The following is a 17,258-nucleotide window of genomic DNA, read 5'->3' as shown; positions in this document are numbered from 1 at the left end:
GTGTGCTCCAACCTGACGAGTTGCCGTCTGGCTAAACAGAATGAATCTGAAGCACAATCACACGTGGCGTGGACAAACTGGGGCCGGCACGGCTTACGCCAGAGGTCGCAACCGGGTACCCGATACCCGTACCCTACCCGATACCCGGCTACCCGTACCCGGCCGGGTAGCCGTTTGCGACCCTGGTGCGGCCGGGTACGGGTAGGCCGTGAGTCACTGGTGAGAAACCGTTTGTCACTCATTTCGGGTAGGGTACGGGTAGGGAACGGCTACCCGTACCCGGCCGGGTACGGGTACGGGTAGCCGTTCCCTACCCGGCCGGGTACGGGTACCCATTTGCGACCGTGGTGCGGCCGGGTACGGGTACGGGTAAGGAATCAAAACCCGTTTGCGACCTCTGGCTTACGCTCGCCGACGCGCTTCCACGTCGTGCGCTTCGCCCTGCAAGCCGTGCGCTTCGCCCTGCAAGCCGGGCCCCGCCGCTTATTCTGGGACGGAGCTGGAGAAGTTACCCGGGCGAAACGTCGGACATCGCGGCCCGAAATCAGCGGCGCCCATCGCCGCAACCGTGCGCAGTTGGTACGCGCGGGGGGCACGACGATCTACTCTCGCTCCAACCCGCGACCAGATGTCAAATCTGAAGAGCAGAAATCCCGGGCTATAAAGATTTACACGCACACACACACATTGCACGTACTGCGGTGTTGGGGGGAGGGGGCGGCAGTGATGGCACAGCGGTTTGCGCGTTGCGTTATAACCCAGCAACCCGCACCGAGCGACGAGGTGAGCGAGGCGTGGTCAAACAAATCCCACGACCCGCAAGTTGCGAAGAGGCGCATATCCAAGCAGTGGATTTAGAAGAAGAAAAAAAATCGGGCTAAAATTTTCATGAAATGCTACATCATATGCAGCAAATGCATTTCATGGCAATAACAGTGGTTCGATATGCAAACTTTAAAGTGGCTCCCTGTTCAAATTAGCATTCGGGGGGGGGGGGGGGGGGCTCATCTCCTGTTTACAGTCCTGTATCGCCGGTTGGTGGGAATTCCACATTCCTATGGCGGGGGAAAGTAGATCCAGAGAACAAAACACATTTGACTTCCCCACAAAATGCTGTGCTCGTTGTAACCACACCGAGGAGGGACGATGGGCCGAAGTCAACCCCCAACCAGGATGTGAGAAGTCGGAAGCTTTCGATCGGACACCACTCGCTCTACCTGCGGAGGCCACTTGGAGCTCGCCGCTCAAGAATTGCTGCACCCGGCGGGACTGCACAGGAACGACAGTGGCAGTCGGTAATAATAGCAAGCTAACGTTTAAGCTATAAAACTTACTCTTTTTATTCTACTCACCGAGCTGCACATGTCTTTTCCATAAGCGACCTGGCCAACAAATTACAGCTCAACTTAGTGGCTTATCACGTGGAAATTTACAGCAGCCAAATGACTCTAAACGCGTGTTTCTAAATGTGGAGGGACAACCGGGACTCGGAAAATGATTCACGCGAGCACGGGGAAAACACGCAGACTCCAAATATACAGCAGCAGGCGTCAGGGGGTATCGGGATCGAACCCACGACCTCCTGCATACCAGGCGAGGCAGTTCACATCTCGCCACCGTGGCACTCAATGCGCGAGTTCCACTGTGCATTCTGATAACCCAACTGCAGCAGCAGCAGCAGCAGCACTGACTAGAGCCGATAACAACCACGACAATATTGTGGGTGGAGGCAATTCCCCATACCGAGAGGTCGCCGATAATCGACCTAATAAATAAGAAATAAATAAAATCACATGTTTGGGTTTTTTGGCAGGTGTTTTACGGATGAAGGGCGATCCATTCATAGATACCCCACCAACACCGTACTTGTGTAAATTGACCGAGATTTGGTTGCGGACGCGGGAGACACGCGGAAAGCTTTCAATCAGAATCTGATCTAAGTCTAGAATTTCTTCCCCAATAATTATAGTGGGGTATCTGTAAATAGATAAACTCTGTATTTTTGCACGCGATCCATTCGCTGCTGGTAAAAGGGGTATTTTAGTTTGCGTCTCATAACAGGGCGATCCATTTACAGTCACCCCACCGATTTTCGAATGTCACTCCGAAACCTCCTTCTCAACGGCCGCGTGGATACCGTGACAGCGGATGGCTGCCCCGTCTCACAGAGCAGAGGGTTTTAGAGATGTCACGAGCGTGTTGAGATGTAGCGGGGCTTTCTAAACACTACTGTTGTTTTTCCTACTCCCCACCGTTTTCTTTCGGTGGGCTTCACGTATTAGCAAAATGGCAATGAAATCGGCACACGCGACGGTGCCGGGTGGATTAATGCCACGTCGCCAGACCGTGAAAGGCGGTTGCGGTTTGGGGGGAGACTTTCATCCAGCAGTGGAGTGACCATGACCGAGGGTCATTGCGACGGGGCCCGGCCTGGTGCCCGTCGAGCGTTGGCCGCTCGTTCGATTCCAGCGGGTCGCCCCGGTTACTACTGTGGGAACTCGCAAGATTAGGCCAGTGTGTGCCCGGGCATCAAGGTCCACGTTTGAAAAGATTACCTGGAGATTTCAGCGCTCGACTGGGATTGACACACACACACACGGCAAAACCATTGCAGACGACGCGGGGTGAAACACGTTTGTCCTTGTTAGCCTTGCGCTTGAAGAATGGCACAAATATCCAATGCACTAAATATTGTACCAGGAAGACGACGCGATCTGTAAATGGAACACCCACCATACAAATATGGAATAAATAAATCCGCGTTACAGCACAAACCAAATCAAGGTGCAACGATTTAAAATGGTCTCCCTGCGTTCTTAATGTGCACATCGAATATTTATTAATTATCCAAATTGTGGCCAGGCTGCGGTAAGTCCTTGCCAGAGGTCGCAACCGGGTACCCGATACCCGTACCCTACCCGATACCAGGCTACCCGTACCCGGCCGGGTACGGGTATGGGTGCCCGTTTGCGACCCTGGTGCGGCCGGGTATGGGTAAGGAATCAAAACCCGTTTGCGACCTCTGGTCCTTGCTTAACGCGTGGCGGCGCTCACACAACTCGTTGTCGCGATAACACGGCTCTCCTGCGTTTGGGAATACTTTTCGCATAATTCGGAACGCGCATCCCCAGTACAACGCGGTTTCCCGAACGGTCGACTATCAACTACTTTTTTGAGCTGCTCGGCTGAGCGGAGTGATGCAGCGGGGTGTAGTACCAAAGTTGTGTGTGTAGGAGTAACACCGTATCTCGCCAAACCGAATATATTCATGGGGAAATAGTTTTTGCTTACAAATGCTTTTTCCGCTCAACGCGACGCTTTTCACGAACGCATCTACCGCGCGTTAAACGGGGACTCGCTGTGCACGCTTCACGGTGAATTGCACAAAGCGGCGAGAACAACCAAAGGCGATTGAGATGCGCCGGCGATGGAGAAACGAGACGGCCAGAGCGCGCGAGCGAGCGAGAGAGAAATTCTCGAATTGATTGAACCCAATCCCGAATCGGTAACATTCGTCCGCTACTCGTCCCACGCCTGCACCTCTCTCGCCCATCGAAGCGTCGCCCACTCCTGTCCCGAGATCGAGCAGCTTTTGCTGTATGCAACGAAACCCGACGACACGCGACGAGCATTCGCCAACGGCCCACGAATGTAAACAAATAAATACGAATCCACAACCTCGCGAACGTCACGGACGATCGCAGATTGGAGCGCTGTCCGCGCGATGACCGACCTGCATCTCACCTCAAGGACATCTGAATGGGGGGCCGCCCCCCCCCCCGCCACCACAGAGGCAGCAGCTGTTCCCGTGTGCAGAACGACATCATTCAACACCTGGCCTGCAGGCGGGCACAAGGCCGCTAGTGGGGCGGCGGGGGGGGGGGGCGATCGCGGCCGTGTGCCTGATCTCATGCGAGCGTTGTTCTATCCGGGTCGTCCCTGCCGATCGTGCCTCCGCACCGTCGCGAGTCGACCGTTTTCACATTCCTGATCCCTTCGGGCCGTGGCGTAAGTTGTGCGTGCGGTGAATAAAATTAAAATCTACTGAACGAAGAAAGACAAAAAAACAACCGACCCACGTAAAACGAGTCATATTGCCATCATTGGGATTTCAACCCCGGGGTCAAAACACTCCATGGCCACAATTCGACGAGGTCGCAAAAACACCGAGCAGCAGCGTGGGCAGCGCCGCCAGCGGCTTTCACTTCTGCTTGTCCACGACCACGGCGGCTTCGACGGGCCCCGGGATGGGGACGGGCGGCCGGCCGCACCGCAGCCACGGCCGCTTGAGGGCCCCCCACATGAGCTGCACTTCGAAGGGCTCGAGGCTGTGGACGAGCAGCACCTCGCGGTAGTAGCACGGGTGGAAGGACGAGAGGCCGTCGTCGCCCGCGCCGGCCTTGGGGTTGTGAATGCCGGCCGTGCGGAACTCGGCGTTGCGCCGAGGCCCCAGGCCCAACAGCTCCAGGCACTGAGCAACCACGGCAGGAGGGGTGGGGGGTGGGAGGGAGGGAGACATTGAGACGTTGAGACATTGGCGACGCGTCCGACTTCCCATCGTCCGCGTCAGGGTGGGGTTGGTGGTGCAGATGAGGAGGGCGATGCGGCGTCGCGAGGCACGGCGGGGAGATGTTAACTACCTCGTCTGGTATGCAGGAGGTCGGGGGTTCAATCCCGACCCTGACGCCTGCTGCTGTATATTTGGAGTTTGCGTGTTCTCTCCATGGTCGTGTGGAAATAAGAATCCATGCGACCACAGGGAGAACAAGCAGTCGAATGAACGCGTGTCGATTCTAAATGTGGAGGGGGCGCAAAAGCGGAAGGGAATCCGGTGAAAAATTCCACGTGGCCACCACAGGGAGGTGTCGTCACGGTCCGGATGGAAGCCAGGACCACATCAAGCTGCGTCGCCGTGGCGAGATGTTAACTACCTCGCCTGGTACGCAGGAGGTCGTGGGTTCGATCCCGACCCCGACGCCTGTTGTATATTTGGAGTTTGCGTGGTTTCCCTGTGGTCACGTGGATTTTTTTCTCCGGGTCCTCCGGTTTTTCCCACCACATTTAGAAACGTGCGTTGAGACTATTTCGATGATCTTGCTGCTATGAATGTCCACATGATTGGGCCGCTTAGTTGAGCTATCATTTGCGGCCAGGTCGTTTTTGAACAATAAGTGAATACCTCAGTGGACTTCGTCTGGTAGGATGGGGATGTTTTGATTTAAAGCTTTCGTGACTGCAGGGATTCATATTCTTGGTTCTTTCGGTAAAGTCACGGACAGTGCATATCATTATCATCATCAGAGTTGTTTCTTTTTGTTTGCATTTTTGACTGCTTGTGTTGTGGTTATTGCAAACATGATGCATTGTATAAAGGTGTCAGTTTTTGTACCAGTTGAAAGGGTTAAAACCTATTACTATATTTTGCCACTGGTAAAGGAGGTCTCATAGTGATTGGTCACGAATTGGCCGAAAACGTCCCGAGACAAATAGAAACCCAACGTAGCTGCAGCACCCCTCCTGAGAAAAGATTCCTACCACAACCGTGCGGCTTTCCTGAATAAATAACCGACTTATTATAATTCTTACGAGGATCATCCTCACAGGAACGATGGTGCCCAGTCACCGACGGACGCACGCGCTCACCTGGCCGAAGAAGACGTCATCGATGGGGAGCAAGGGGACGGAGGGGGCGGCCTTGCGGATCTGCAGGGCCGTGTGGCCGCTCATGACGATCCCTCCGCCGCCCACGTACGGAGGGTAGCGCTCGCTCTGCTGCACCTGCACGGGCACGTAGTACCTGGGGGCGGGGAGGGCCACACGGATGGCGCACGGTGAGATGGAGGAGCCCCCGAGCTCCTGGGCTCCAATCCGGGTTAAGGCCGCATCGGGTTGACGGTCCTAGGCAGGTCGGCGATGACTTACGCGGTGAACCCCGCACAGGCTCGCATCGATTCTCAGAATGGGAGAATGGCCAAACCGGATTTTGGAGTGTGGCAAGTTGATGGTCACACGAAGGCCGCACGAAGAAAAAAAAAACAACTTAGAAAGTTTGGCTATACTCCAGCTCGGAGAATAAAATAGATCGGTTCGACTGCCGCCGTGGGAGAGTCTCGCGCGCGGTGCCCGGGCCCTATGGGCGAGCAGCAGGGTGCAGCAAGGTGCAGCAGCAGGGTGCAGCAGCGTGGAGCAGGGTGGGACAGGGTGGGACAGGGTGCAGCAGCGTGCAGCATCGTGCAGCAGGGAGCAGCAGGGAGCAGCAGGGAGCAGCATCGTGCAGCAGGGTGCAGCAGTGTGCAGCAGTGTGCAGCAGCGTGCAGCAGGGAGCAGCAGGGTGGAGCAGGGTGGAGCAGGGTGGAGCAGGGTGGAGCAGGGTGGACGCAGAGGCAGCGTTCCGTGCAGCACTGTGACAGTTGCGTCTCTCGCTGCTGCTTATTTAGCGAATGCTTTTTCACGCGTGGCCTCCACACAGAGCACCAGATACACAAGGACAAATATCCACGTGTCAGTGTTCTGTCGGCGGATGGTCGGCCCACGTACTAAATTAACTCAACTGTTTTTATGTTACCAGGTAAGGTACACCGAGCTATTGCGGACGAGAGCCGACGTAGCAACGCATTCAAGCTCGGCCGCGACGCGCCGAATTATCCACACGGGAGGAAACCGGAGCTCCCGGAGAAAGGCCATGCCTCGCGCAAGGGTGCAACGCTCGATCCCCGTACAGATGGAAACAGGCGGCGATTGGTCCACCTGATGGACCGAGCCACGGTACGGAACCTCCTCAATGGCCACGGGGAGAGGAGTTTTCAGCGATCTGTGATCCTCCAACCCTGGATTACCCCAACGCCACGTTAAGAACCCCGACACCACGCTAAGAACCCCAACACCACGCTAAGAACCCTGACACCACGCTAAGAACCCTGACACCACGCTAAGAACCCCGACACCACGCTAAGAACCCCGACACCACGCTAAGAACCCAGGCTACGCAGTGGCACTCACTTGCTCCAGGTGTGTCGGATGGGCCCCACGTTGGCGATGACGTAGCCCTCGAACATATGGTGTCCCGGCGTCTCGTTCGACGACGACGACGGGGGGTCCCAGCTGGCCGCGCTCGTCGTCACGTACTCCACCATGTTGTCGCTGTTGACGAAGATGTCGTCGTCGCCGTCGAAGATGAAGCGCGTGAGCGGGCAGCGCTCGGCCATCCAGTCGAGGAAGAGCAGCTGCTTGAGCGTCAGGTTGTAGAAGGTGTCCAAGAAGTTCCACTGCACCACGTCGTTGTAGAGGCGCGACTCCTCCTGCAGCAGCGCGTTGAGGCGCAGGCGGCGATCGCCCGGCACGTCGGGCACCACGCCGAAGAGGAAGACGCGCCGCACGATCGAGCCCTGCGCAAGGGGGGGGGGGGGGCGGTGGTGGGTGGGGGGGGGTGGTGACGGATAATTCTTGAGAAAAATGGAAACTTCCCACGGGCTGCTGGGAGGCAGCGTGGTGCCGAGCGATCGCGAAATGTCGAGAATTTTAAAAATGTAGTGATAACCCGGCATGGTCGTAGTTTTGTCCTTTCAAGTAACCCCCGAGATGAAACAAAACGCGACGTGGAAGCTGGAGCGACGTCGCCACATGACGTCACGCCGGAGGAATCCGATGAGCTACGAAGCTTTTTTTTTCTTCCACAGATGTCCAGGGCAGGGCGCGTCAACGGCGCCGCTCCCTTGACCCCCAAAATCATCCCCCACTTTGTGCCATCGGCGGCGGTGGCGCGAGACGAAAAAACGCAGCTCCGTCGGAGGCAGCGGCACCCTTCGTGTGAAAAGACGTGAAAGCGGAAAACGCAGAGCTACCTCCGATATCCCTTCTTCGTCAAGTGACATCTACACCGTAGGGCGAGGGGGGGGCAGCACTCTCCCACCTCTCCCCCCCACGTGAGCGCAATTGTTCGTCGCGCGACAGAACATTATTTCTCATTCCCAGAGCAGAAATTCAGCCGGAGTGCAGAAACGAAACCGAATTCGTGCGGTCGTTGGGGAACCAGGCTGAGACCACAGACGACGGAGCCAACCAAATGGAGTTGTCACGACGTGGGCAAACGTGCCAGCCGATTTGGTTGATCAGCAAACCCGGAGGAGGAGGAATGTTGGACCATTGGAACGTTGGAAGTATTTGTCAATATTTTGCTCGGGCTTTTCAATATTCCTCATCCTCCTCTCCTCCGTTGACGCTGGGCGGATTTCAATTGTCACGTTCGCTCACGCCGCGACGAGCCGATCCACCCGTTGCCGTCGCCAGCGGCGATGCGGTTCAAGGAGCCGAGCACAAGTGCCGACGTTTGCCGCCGGCCTGGATGCACTGCCCCTCTCGGTGTGTGCGTCGCGTTAGAGATGAACGCCGCGCTTTGTTCACCGTCAACGGATGACGGAACCCGACTCCGTTCGGCGTCTCCGAACTAAACTATATATTTGTTTTATTTTAAGAGGTAGAGGCACACTGCCCCCCCCAACCCAACCGCCGCACTGAGCGACGTACAGCTCTTATTCAGAAGCGACTTGGCCATCACAAACGATAGCTCGACGTGGAAATGTAGAGCAGCGAATACTCTGAATGCGAATGACAATTGGGTTTTTTTAACCCTCTTATCTGGCAACAAAACTGACACCTTTGTTTTTTACAAGGAGTCATGTTTGCATTGACCACAATACCTGCGGTCGGAATGCAAACAAAAAACACAACTCTGACAATGTATGCACTGTCCTTGAAATTGATTGGTCCACACCCGAGACAGCTTGACTCTTTGTAAAAAAAGGCGTCAGTTTTGTTGCCAGATAAAAGGGTAAAACATCAATTATCATATTTTGCTACTGGCAAAGGAGGTTCCAAGACTCTGAATGCGCGACGTCGATTTCTCAAATGTGGCGGGGGAAGCCGGAGGACCCGGAAAAAAATCCACACGACCACAGGGGTAGAGAGACACGCAAACTCCAAATATACAGTTTAACACGGAGGCTTTCGCGACCAATAGAGGTTTTTTGGGTTAGATAGCGTAAATATATAAATGTGTCGTTAAAACCCGCCACCACACGACACAGCCAACTAGTAAGGGTTGTCATGTAAACAGAACGTGGCCAATTCGTCACTAGTACAGCACTAGTGTGTAGTTTAGTAGTGTAGTGTATAGTGTAGTATTGTAGTGTATAGTGTAGTGTATAGTATACTAGTACAGCACTCGTGTATACTGTAGTAGTGTAGTGTATAGCGTACTAGTACAGCACACCGGTGTGTTGGAGAGCCAAGCCACAACATTTACAATCTGAGTACGACGTTTCGCCAGTGATTGCAACTAGCTTCATCAGGCGACAGCCAGATTTGTGTTCCTTAAATAGAGGCGGTCAGGGTCGGGATCAAACCCACGACCTGCTGCATACCAGGCGAGTTATTCACATCTCGCCACCGTGACGTTCAAGATGGGGGTGGCCCGATCAATTTCGTTCTCAATTCCAAACATTCGAGCTCAACACGGGTCACAGCCACGGTGCCTAAACTCTGGAATGCATTTGTTTGTTCGCCAATCTGAACATTCCACGACCCTGCTACCGGTGTGACGGTGAGCACCAGGGGTTTTCCTCCCTAGTCATCTCACCACTGTTGGATGAACGCCTCCTCCTCGTCACCACCCCCACCCCCCCAACGTCGTCACCGTCTCTCGCGACGCTGCCGACGGAACGGCTTGCCCGCCGGGCCGCCCGGAACGCGAGCCGATCTCGGTCGGCTCCGTCTCCGCCAGCGGAAGGGGGTTCCTCTCCTCCCTCTCGTGCGCGCTCCGTTTCTTCGGGGTACCGCCCGTGTCTTAAGTCTCAACCGCCGCGTCGTCGTGGGCCTGCGTGGGCCACCCTCCCTGCCACCCCCTGCCCCCCTCACTTCTCTCAACAGCCACTCTCGCTTCCTTTCGCGTCTCTCGGGGCGACTCCACGGCACGCGTCGTCTTCGCACACTTTTTCGGTTTCCGTCCCGCCGTTCGTTCGGCTTGTCTGCAGTTGCCACGTGCGTCACCCGGACGTTTTTTTTTTTACACGAACCGAACAAACGGCGAAAATTAAGGGCCGCCGTAAAACACGCGGACAGAAAGGCTTTGTTTGCCGCGCGATCAGGGCACTCCGGGGCGAGGACATTTTATCGCTCGCAAAACACGCACAAAATGCACATGCGGTTTAACAAATCTATTTTACGAGGTAAGCCCCCCCCCCCCACTGAGCCATACAGTTCCTTTTTAGAAGCGACCTGGCCACAAATAACAAAATGGTTTGGCTCGTCCCTCCGACCGCGCGTTCTTGCCGTGCCTCGTGGCAGTACGGTGTCCGAAGTTTCGCTCGGCTTACCGGTGCGGAACCTTCGACAGGAACCGACGAATTGACGCTTTCGGCAGCGGGATGGCGTGGAGACGCGGCATCACGGACCGAAGCGTGCGGCGGGAGAGCCGCTACCAGCGCGGTGCCATCGTGGGCACGGAACTCTCGCGTGGGACTCGGATGTTTGTTTAATGGAGACAAAGATTCGCACGCTTTGCAGTTGTGTAGCGCATGAAGCCGTTTGCCCTCCTGCACCAGCGCAGTGTTTGAACGGTCGTTGTCAGGGCTCCTCAACCCTCTCCCCCCCATGCCACACCGCACCGTGCAAGCCTGTGACGGACTGTTGGAGCAAGTGCTGTTTGCGAGCAGCACCTATGAACGGCGGACGGCACACGGGTGGGTGGGTGGCCGGCACAACGCCCGGCCGCCTTTGTCTCCCCGGTGGCGATGTTCAGACACCGCACCAGCTACTCATTTGAGGCCGAGTTGAACTAGGGGATGCCCAGATCACGGTTCAGATAATCGTCACCGGTTTTGCGCGTGAACAGGAATCGAACTCGGGTGGCCGGGTTCGATTCCACCACGCCGCACGTGCGTGCGAGCCGACGCCATCTGGCTTGTGGGGAACAAGATAATCTCGGACACGAATCTCGGAGTGTTTCCGTGTCTCTTTGTCTGCGAGTAGAGTCGTGTCTGCATGTGTGTCTGTGAATCTGCTCGACTGTTGCGGTGTATAAACGTCGCCACTGGGGAGACAAAGGCGGCCGGGCGTGGTGTTGGCCAGCCACCCCCCTCGTGTGCCGTGCCGGCCTTAATAGGTTCTCGCTAACAGCACTTGCCCCAACAGTCTGTTAAGGCTACACGGGGGATCTTTGTCTTTGTCTGTGCGTGTGTGTCTGTCTGTGCGTGTGTCTGTCTGTCCAAAGGAGAGGAGAGGGGTTGGAGGTGGCGGGGCTTTGATGAGCCACGGAACCGCACGGAGAAGAACCGCGCGCCCCTCTGAAGCAACACAAACTAGACAGCACAAACAACACAAACTAGACAGCACAAACAACACAAACTAGACAGCACAAACAACACAAACTAGACAGCACAAACAACACAAACTAGACAGCACAAACAACACAAACTAGACAGCACAAACAACACAAACTAGACAGCACAAACTAGACAGACGACACAAACTAGACGACACAAACTACAAACTAGACGACAAACTAAACAACACAAACAACACAAACTACACAAACTAGACAAACTAAACAACACAAACAACACAAACTACACAAACTAGACGACAAACTAGACAACACAAACAACACAAACTAGACAGGCGACACAAACCAGACGATACAAACTAGACAGACAACACAAACTAGACAACACAAACAACACAGACAACACAAACTAGACAACACAGACAACACAAACTAGACAACACAGACAACACAAACTAGACAACACAGACAACACAAACTAGACAACACAAACTAGACAGATGACACAAACTAGACAACACAGACAACACAAACTAGACAACACAAACAACACAAACTAGACAACACAAACTAGACAGACGACACAAACTAGACACAAATCAGACGACACAAACTACTAGACGTATGTGTTGTAAACTTTTTAGACAGTATATAAAGGGGTTATTTTTTGAGTAACCTTTTAGATCGTACATAAAATGGGTCACTTTACTAACTTTATTAGAGAGGAAGTACAAGGGGGTAACCTTGTTAACTAGTTATAAATAGCATATAAAAGGAGTAACCTTTTAGTAGAGGTGTGGACTCGAGTCATGTGACTTGGACTCGAGTCAGACTCGAGTCATGAATTTGATGACTTGCGACTCGACTTGCATAACAATGACTTTGTCCCACCTCTGCCTTTTAGATAGTTATACATAGTATATAAATTGGGTAACTCGACTTTTTGTTCGAAACTATTGACAACGATGAGTGGGGGGGGGGTACTGGTCCAGATGAAGCAACACCCGTCCCGAACATTTCCTTGTCAAAATAACCTTGAGGGGGGGGGGTAACCTTGGGAGCCCCCCCCCACACCCCGTGGTGGAAATTACACATTCGTGCGGCGAGGTGGAGTCCATCCACGGGTACGATAATAACACCGTATGCGAACTAACAACTGACTGTTATCCGCGCACGAAGGCAAGCGTAGTGCTCGATTTTTATTGCTTTTTAAAATAAGACGCCGACCCATTTCGTTGAGTAAATGGAACAATGAGGACACACGCGTGTGTGTGTCTGAACCGGTCCTGGGCCTCCCCTAGGTCGACTCAGCCTCAAATGCGTACCTGGTGAGGTGTGTTAAACATCGCCACGAGAGGGACAAAGGCGGTCGGCCGTGAAGGCCACCCCCGTTCCCCACCTCGTGTGCAGTTGCCGGCCTTCATATGTGCTGCTCGCTAACTGCACTTGCCCCAACAGTCTGGTAAGGCTACACAGGGGATCTTTGTCTTTGTTTAGAAGTGGGGAGCGGTGGTGCAGCGTTTCTCGCTACGAACCCGGCCCTGCCCCGAGTTCGATTCCCGCTCACGGCCAACACCGGTGACGATTATCAGAGCCGGTCCTGGGCCTCCCCTAGGTCGACTCAGCCTCACATTCGTACCTTGGTGAGGTGTGTTAAACATCGACACGAGGGAGACAAAGGCGGTCGGGCGTGGTGCTGGCCACCCGTTGGCCACCTCGTGTGCCGGAGACGACCTTCAGAGGTGCTGCTCGATAACGTCGCAACAGTCTGCGAAAGGATTTCGTGACCGCAGGAATTCGTATTCTTGGTTCTTTCGGTAGTAAAGTCGCGTAGATAGAAAATATAAAAATAAAACAATGTATTTCCGCCTGATGAAAACTCGCTTGTGTTGCGATCGATACGTCGTGGGTTTTTATGATTATTTTCAATGTATGGTTTGTAATAATATTTTATTATTTATTTTTTTACATTTTCTATCTACCTGAGTTTACCGAAAGAACGAAGAATAGTCTGTTAAAGGCTATAACACGGGGAGGGGTGGGGTCTGTTTAGAAGTTTGTAGCGCGATGCAAGCCGCTTAGGGATTATCGTCTCCATAAGAGTTTTTTTTTGATTATATTAGTCGCAAAAGTCTACCACGTGTTACACGACGAATATTCTCTCCCCCGTTGAAGGGGGGAGCATGTTCACAATGGTTCACTGCTACGTTCCAGTGTTTATGGACGCCTTAAAGGCAATTGGCAATTTGACTCCAGGCAAGGGGCGGATTTTAAGCAAACAAAAGAACCCACTAAGCGACAGATTAACCACGGAATCGGCTTTCGCGACCGATATTTTTGGGGAAGGGAAGACCGCGTTTTCTCTGCATCGTTTTCCTTTTGAGGAACAAGAGCCAAAGGGCATTTGCTCGATTCGGAAGTTTTTTTTATCGGCTCGTAGAAAGGTAACCTCCTCCCCCAGACAAGGTTTGGTGGTCAGCGTATTAACAAACAAGTCGCAGGAGGTAGGGACGTACTAAAACTGGCAATAGTGGAAGCTACAGCCTCGCACCACGAGAGGTCCTCGAAATACGAAAACGATTAGCACATAATTCGAAGTTTCAAGTTAGTCGGATGAAAACAATAAAGAAGGATTGGGGGGGGGATGTACAATCATCTAAAACAGATAATTTAATTCCGATAAGACGAGAAATATCTAAGATCCATCGATGGGCCACAGCGTTGCCATACTCCGGCCCCGAGTCGACAGGCACAGAGAGAGAGGGGGCATGGGACCCCTACGGTCGGACGAGGGGATGGGACCCCTACGCACGAGGGGATGGGACCCCTACGCACGAGGGGATGGGACCCCTACGCACGAGGGGATGGGACCCCTACGCACGCGGGGATGGGACCCCTACGCACGCGGGGACACCGCCACGACGCTTCAGGCGAGAAGGCTCGAGGAGGAGGAATGCGACTTTGTCGAAGGTCGAGCGAACAGCGAGGCGCACGAGGAAGTCGCAGCAACCCACGAATTAATACATTCGCCCGTGGAGTCGTCTCGGGGCGAAAAGCTTACAAAGTTGGATTTGTTTAAAAAAAAATAAACCGTAAACCTTTGTCCTCAAAAGTTCAACAAACCGATCGATCGAGACGCTGCGTGGGCAGCGTTGTACGAGGCCACACATTTGTGTGGCCCGAACAGGAAATATAATCGGCGACGTTTCGAGCAATGCCCCCCCCCCGGCCCCCTGGCACAACACATTCGTCACTAACACGGTGGCCTTCAATGATAAACAAAACAAACAAAACCCCATAATGGGATACGCTTAGGGCAATGTCCCTTAATCGTAGCAGGAAGTAACACAAATACATCTCCACACAGTAGCGCGCTGCATGCGATTTCCCCACACGCACTTTGCGCAGGGATGGATAAGAGACGGCGACTATGGCCCGTGAAGGGGGGGGGGTCGAGACTCAATGCGCAGAGGGGGCCGCTGCATCTCCGGAGAGACGGGACGAGGGGTTCCACCACCCTGGAGATGGATCCGTGAGATCGTCTCGAGGAAGCCGAGGCGAATTGTCGCATCGCATGAGCGCGAGATGGCGGCGGCTGGAGGCGTCAGGAGGGTTTTCATCCAGCAGTGGATTGACCATGCTCGACATTTATTTGCTAACGCGCGGTGCGATGGCAGCAATAAGCTGGGAAGTTAAAGGATACGAGCGGGAGGGGCTTACGGAGATCATTGGCGTCGTCCGAGGAAGAAACGCAGGCTACAATGGAGTTAAATTTCGATTTAAAGCTTTCGTGACTGCAGGGATTCATCTTCTTGGTTCTTTCGGTAATGTCACGTAGAAGGGAAATAATAAAATAATAAAAATAAAACATAATAAAATAATACAATGGAGTTGTTCGTGTGTTCCACGGTATGAGTTTAATTGCCACAATCGCACTGCGGCAATCCATTCGATTCATCTTCACGGATGTCTCTCCGTGGGTCTCTACGAGGAGTCCGAAAATGAGCGCGGACCGCGGTGAAGAAGTCCCGAATCCAGAGACGAGACCGAGGGGTCGCGAATTCGAATCACGCCCGAATGATAGCGGTGGTGGGTGGGTGGTGGCGATGATGAAGCCGGTTGTCGTCTCACCTTGATGGTTCGCTCTTGTCCCCACGTCCTGCGGATCACATCCCTGCGTGCAAGGTTCCTGGCGTCGCTCTTGATGGCGATGAGGAGGGTCACGGGTCCCGGGTCGCACTTGGATCGCCGCGGCTCCAGCACAAGCTCGAAGCGGCGGCAGTGGCGGTGCGTCAGGAAGTTTTGGATCATCCCCGGCAAGCTCGAAAAGCCCTCCACTGCGGCAGCCACGCTCGCGTTCGAGACGCAGAGGTCCGAGTGGCCGTCCCAGCTGGGCGCCGAGCCGGCTGAGCGCTCCTCCCAGAAGTTAGGAAAGAGGTCCTTCTCGCGATCGAAGTCGCCCCCTCCTCCACCTCCTCCACCTCCACCTCCTCCACCACCACCGCCACCGTCGCTACCACCGTCACCGCCGCCGCAGTCTCGAGCGCCGTCGCAATTCTCGGCGGCGACGCGATGAGAGTCGTCGCGTTCGGAGCGCTCGGTGGGGAACTTGACGAAGGTGATGCTCAACCCCACCTGGCTGTAGATCGCGCCCGAGGCCACGATCAGGAGGAAGAGGCACGCGGGCAGCCACGTGGGGAGACTGCGGGGAGCCGTCATTGTTGTCTACAGCGGCAGCAGCAGCAGCAGCGGGGAGAGGTGGACGCGTGTGGGACTCGAGCGATGGCGAAACGGAGTCACCAGGTCCGAGGGAGGCGCAGCAGAAGTGGCGGTGGTGGTGGTGACGAGAGGGCGGGATCACTCGTGGGATCACTCGTGGCGTCATATCGGAGCCCCCACCCCTACCACCTTCCCCCCACCCCCCCTACCACCTTCCCCCCACCCCCCCTACCACCTTCCCCCCACCCCCCCTACCACCTTCCCCCCACCCCCCCTACCACCTTCCCCCCACCCCCCCTACCACCCCCCCTACCACCTCCCCCCCCCCACCACCTCCCCCCCCCCCACCACCTTCCCCCCCCCACCTCCCCCCCCCACCACCTTACCCCCCACCACCCCCCCCCCACCACCTCCCCCCCCCCACCACCTCCCCCCCCCCACCACCTCCCCCCCCCACCACCTTCCCCCACCCACCTCCCCCCCCACCACCTTCCCCCCCCCACCACCTTCCCCACCCCCCCCACCACCTTCCCCACCCCCCCCACCACCTTCCCCCCACCACCTTCCCCCCACCACCTCCCCCCTCCCCACCACCTTCCCCACCCCCACCACCTCCCCCCCACCACCTCCCCCAACCCCTACTCTATTGACGCGTTGCGACATGAATAATAAAAACACATCATGGAGATTGTATACTAGAGATTACATCTAATTAACATATAATAGCTTATGCGCTAAACATATACAAATTATCTTACCTGTAATAGTCATTCTCTGTCTGAGTGTGGACGAAACTTGTGACGAATTTAACACGCGAACCGTGGTGGTGAGCCTGCAGCACTTTAAAAAGTCGTTAAAAATTGACAATGCATTCCCTTTTATTATTATTATATTAGCGGGAAGTACCCGGCGTTGCCCGGGGCGGGGAAATATATTTCAAAACTTCTCTTAAAAACATAACAAATACACACACACAATAAGCTATTGTGAAATCCCGGCGTGCCGTTTGTCTGTCCATTTGTCCATCAACAAAATTATAAGATTCACCTGAAGACGGAAGCTTGTGTTGCCTTGTGTTGCCTCCGAAAAGTCGTGATTTTTATTGTTTTATTTTTATAATTTTTTTTACCTACGTGACTTTACCGAAAGAACTAAGAGTATAAAAATTATAAGATGCTTGAAGAAGTCCTGAATCCAAAAG

General features: G+C 54.5%; 1 protein-coding gene across 1 annotated transcript; it reads right to left on the bottom strand.

Annotated features, from left to right (window-relative positions):
• Window positions 1-996: 996 nt before the first annotated feature.
• Window positions 997-16,248, bottom strand: LOC144947662 (N-acetyllactosaminide beta-1,3-N-acetylglucosaminyltransferase 3-like). Its single transcript, XM_078876919.1, has 5 exons — window positions 15,865-16,248; window positions 15,470-15,819; window positions 7,000-7,385; window positions 5,644-5,797; window positions 997-4,471 (listed from the first exon to the last, which is right to left on the bottom strand). The coding sequence occupies exons 1-5, from the start codon at window positions 16,055-16,057 to the stop codon at window positions 4,202-4,204; spliced, it is 1,353 nt and encodes a 450-aa protein (XP_078733045.1). The 5' UTR covers window positions 16,058-16,248; the 3' UTR covers window positions 997-4,201.
• Window positions 16,249-17,258: the final 1,010 nt, after the last annotated feature.

The sequence above is a fragment of the Lampetra fluviatilis genome, chromosome 46 (assembly GCF_964198595.1).
Source record: "Lampetra fluviatilis chromosome 46, kcLamFluv1.1, whole genome shotgun sequence".
Classification (NCBI taxonomy): domain Eukaryota; kingdom Metazoa; phylum Chordata; class Hyperoartia; order Petromyzontiformes; family Petromyzontidae; genus Lampetra; species Lampetra fluviatilis.
This window is presented reverse-complemented; position numbering and strand designations above follow the sequence as displayed.

Bases quoted from the DNA above. Each gene is read 5' to 3' on its own strand.
- LOC144947662 (XM_078876919.1), bottom strand. From the start codon at position 16,057: ATGACGGCTCCCCGCAGTCTCCCCACGTGGCTGCCCGCGTGCCTCTTC. The intron at 15,820-15,864 runs GTGACGGTGGTA...GAGGAGGTGGAG, and splicing joins CGCTCGAGACTGCGGCGGCG to GTGGAGGAGGTGGAGGAGGG. The intron at 4,472-5,643 runs GTGAGCGCGTGC...GTGGTTGCTCAG, and splicing joins ATGACGTCTTCTTCGGCCAG to TGCCTGGAGCTGTTGGGCCT.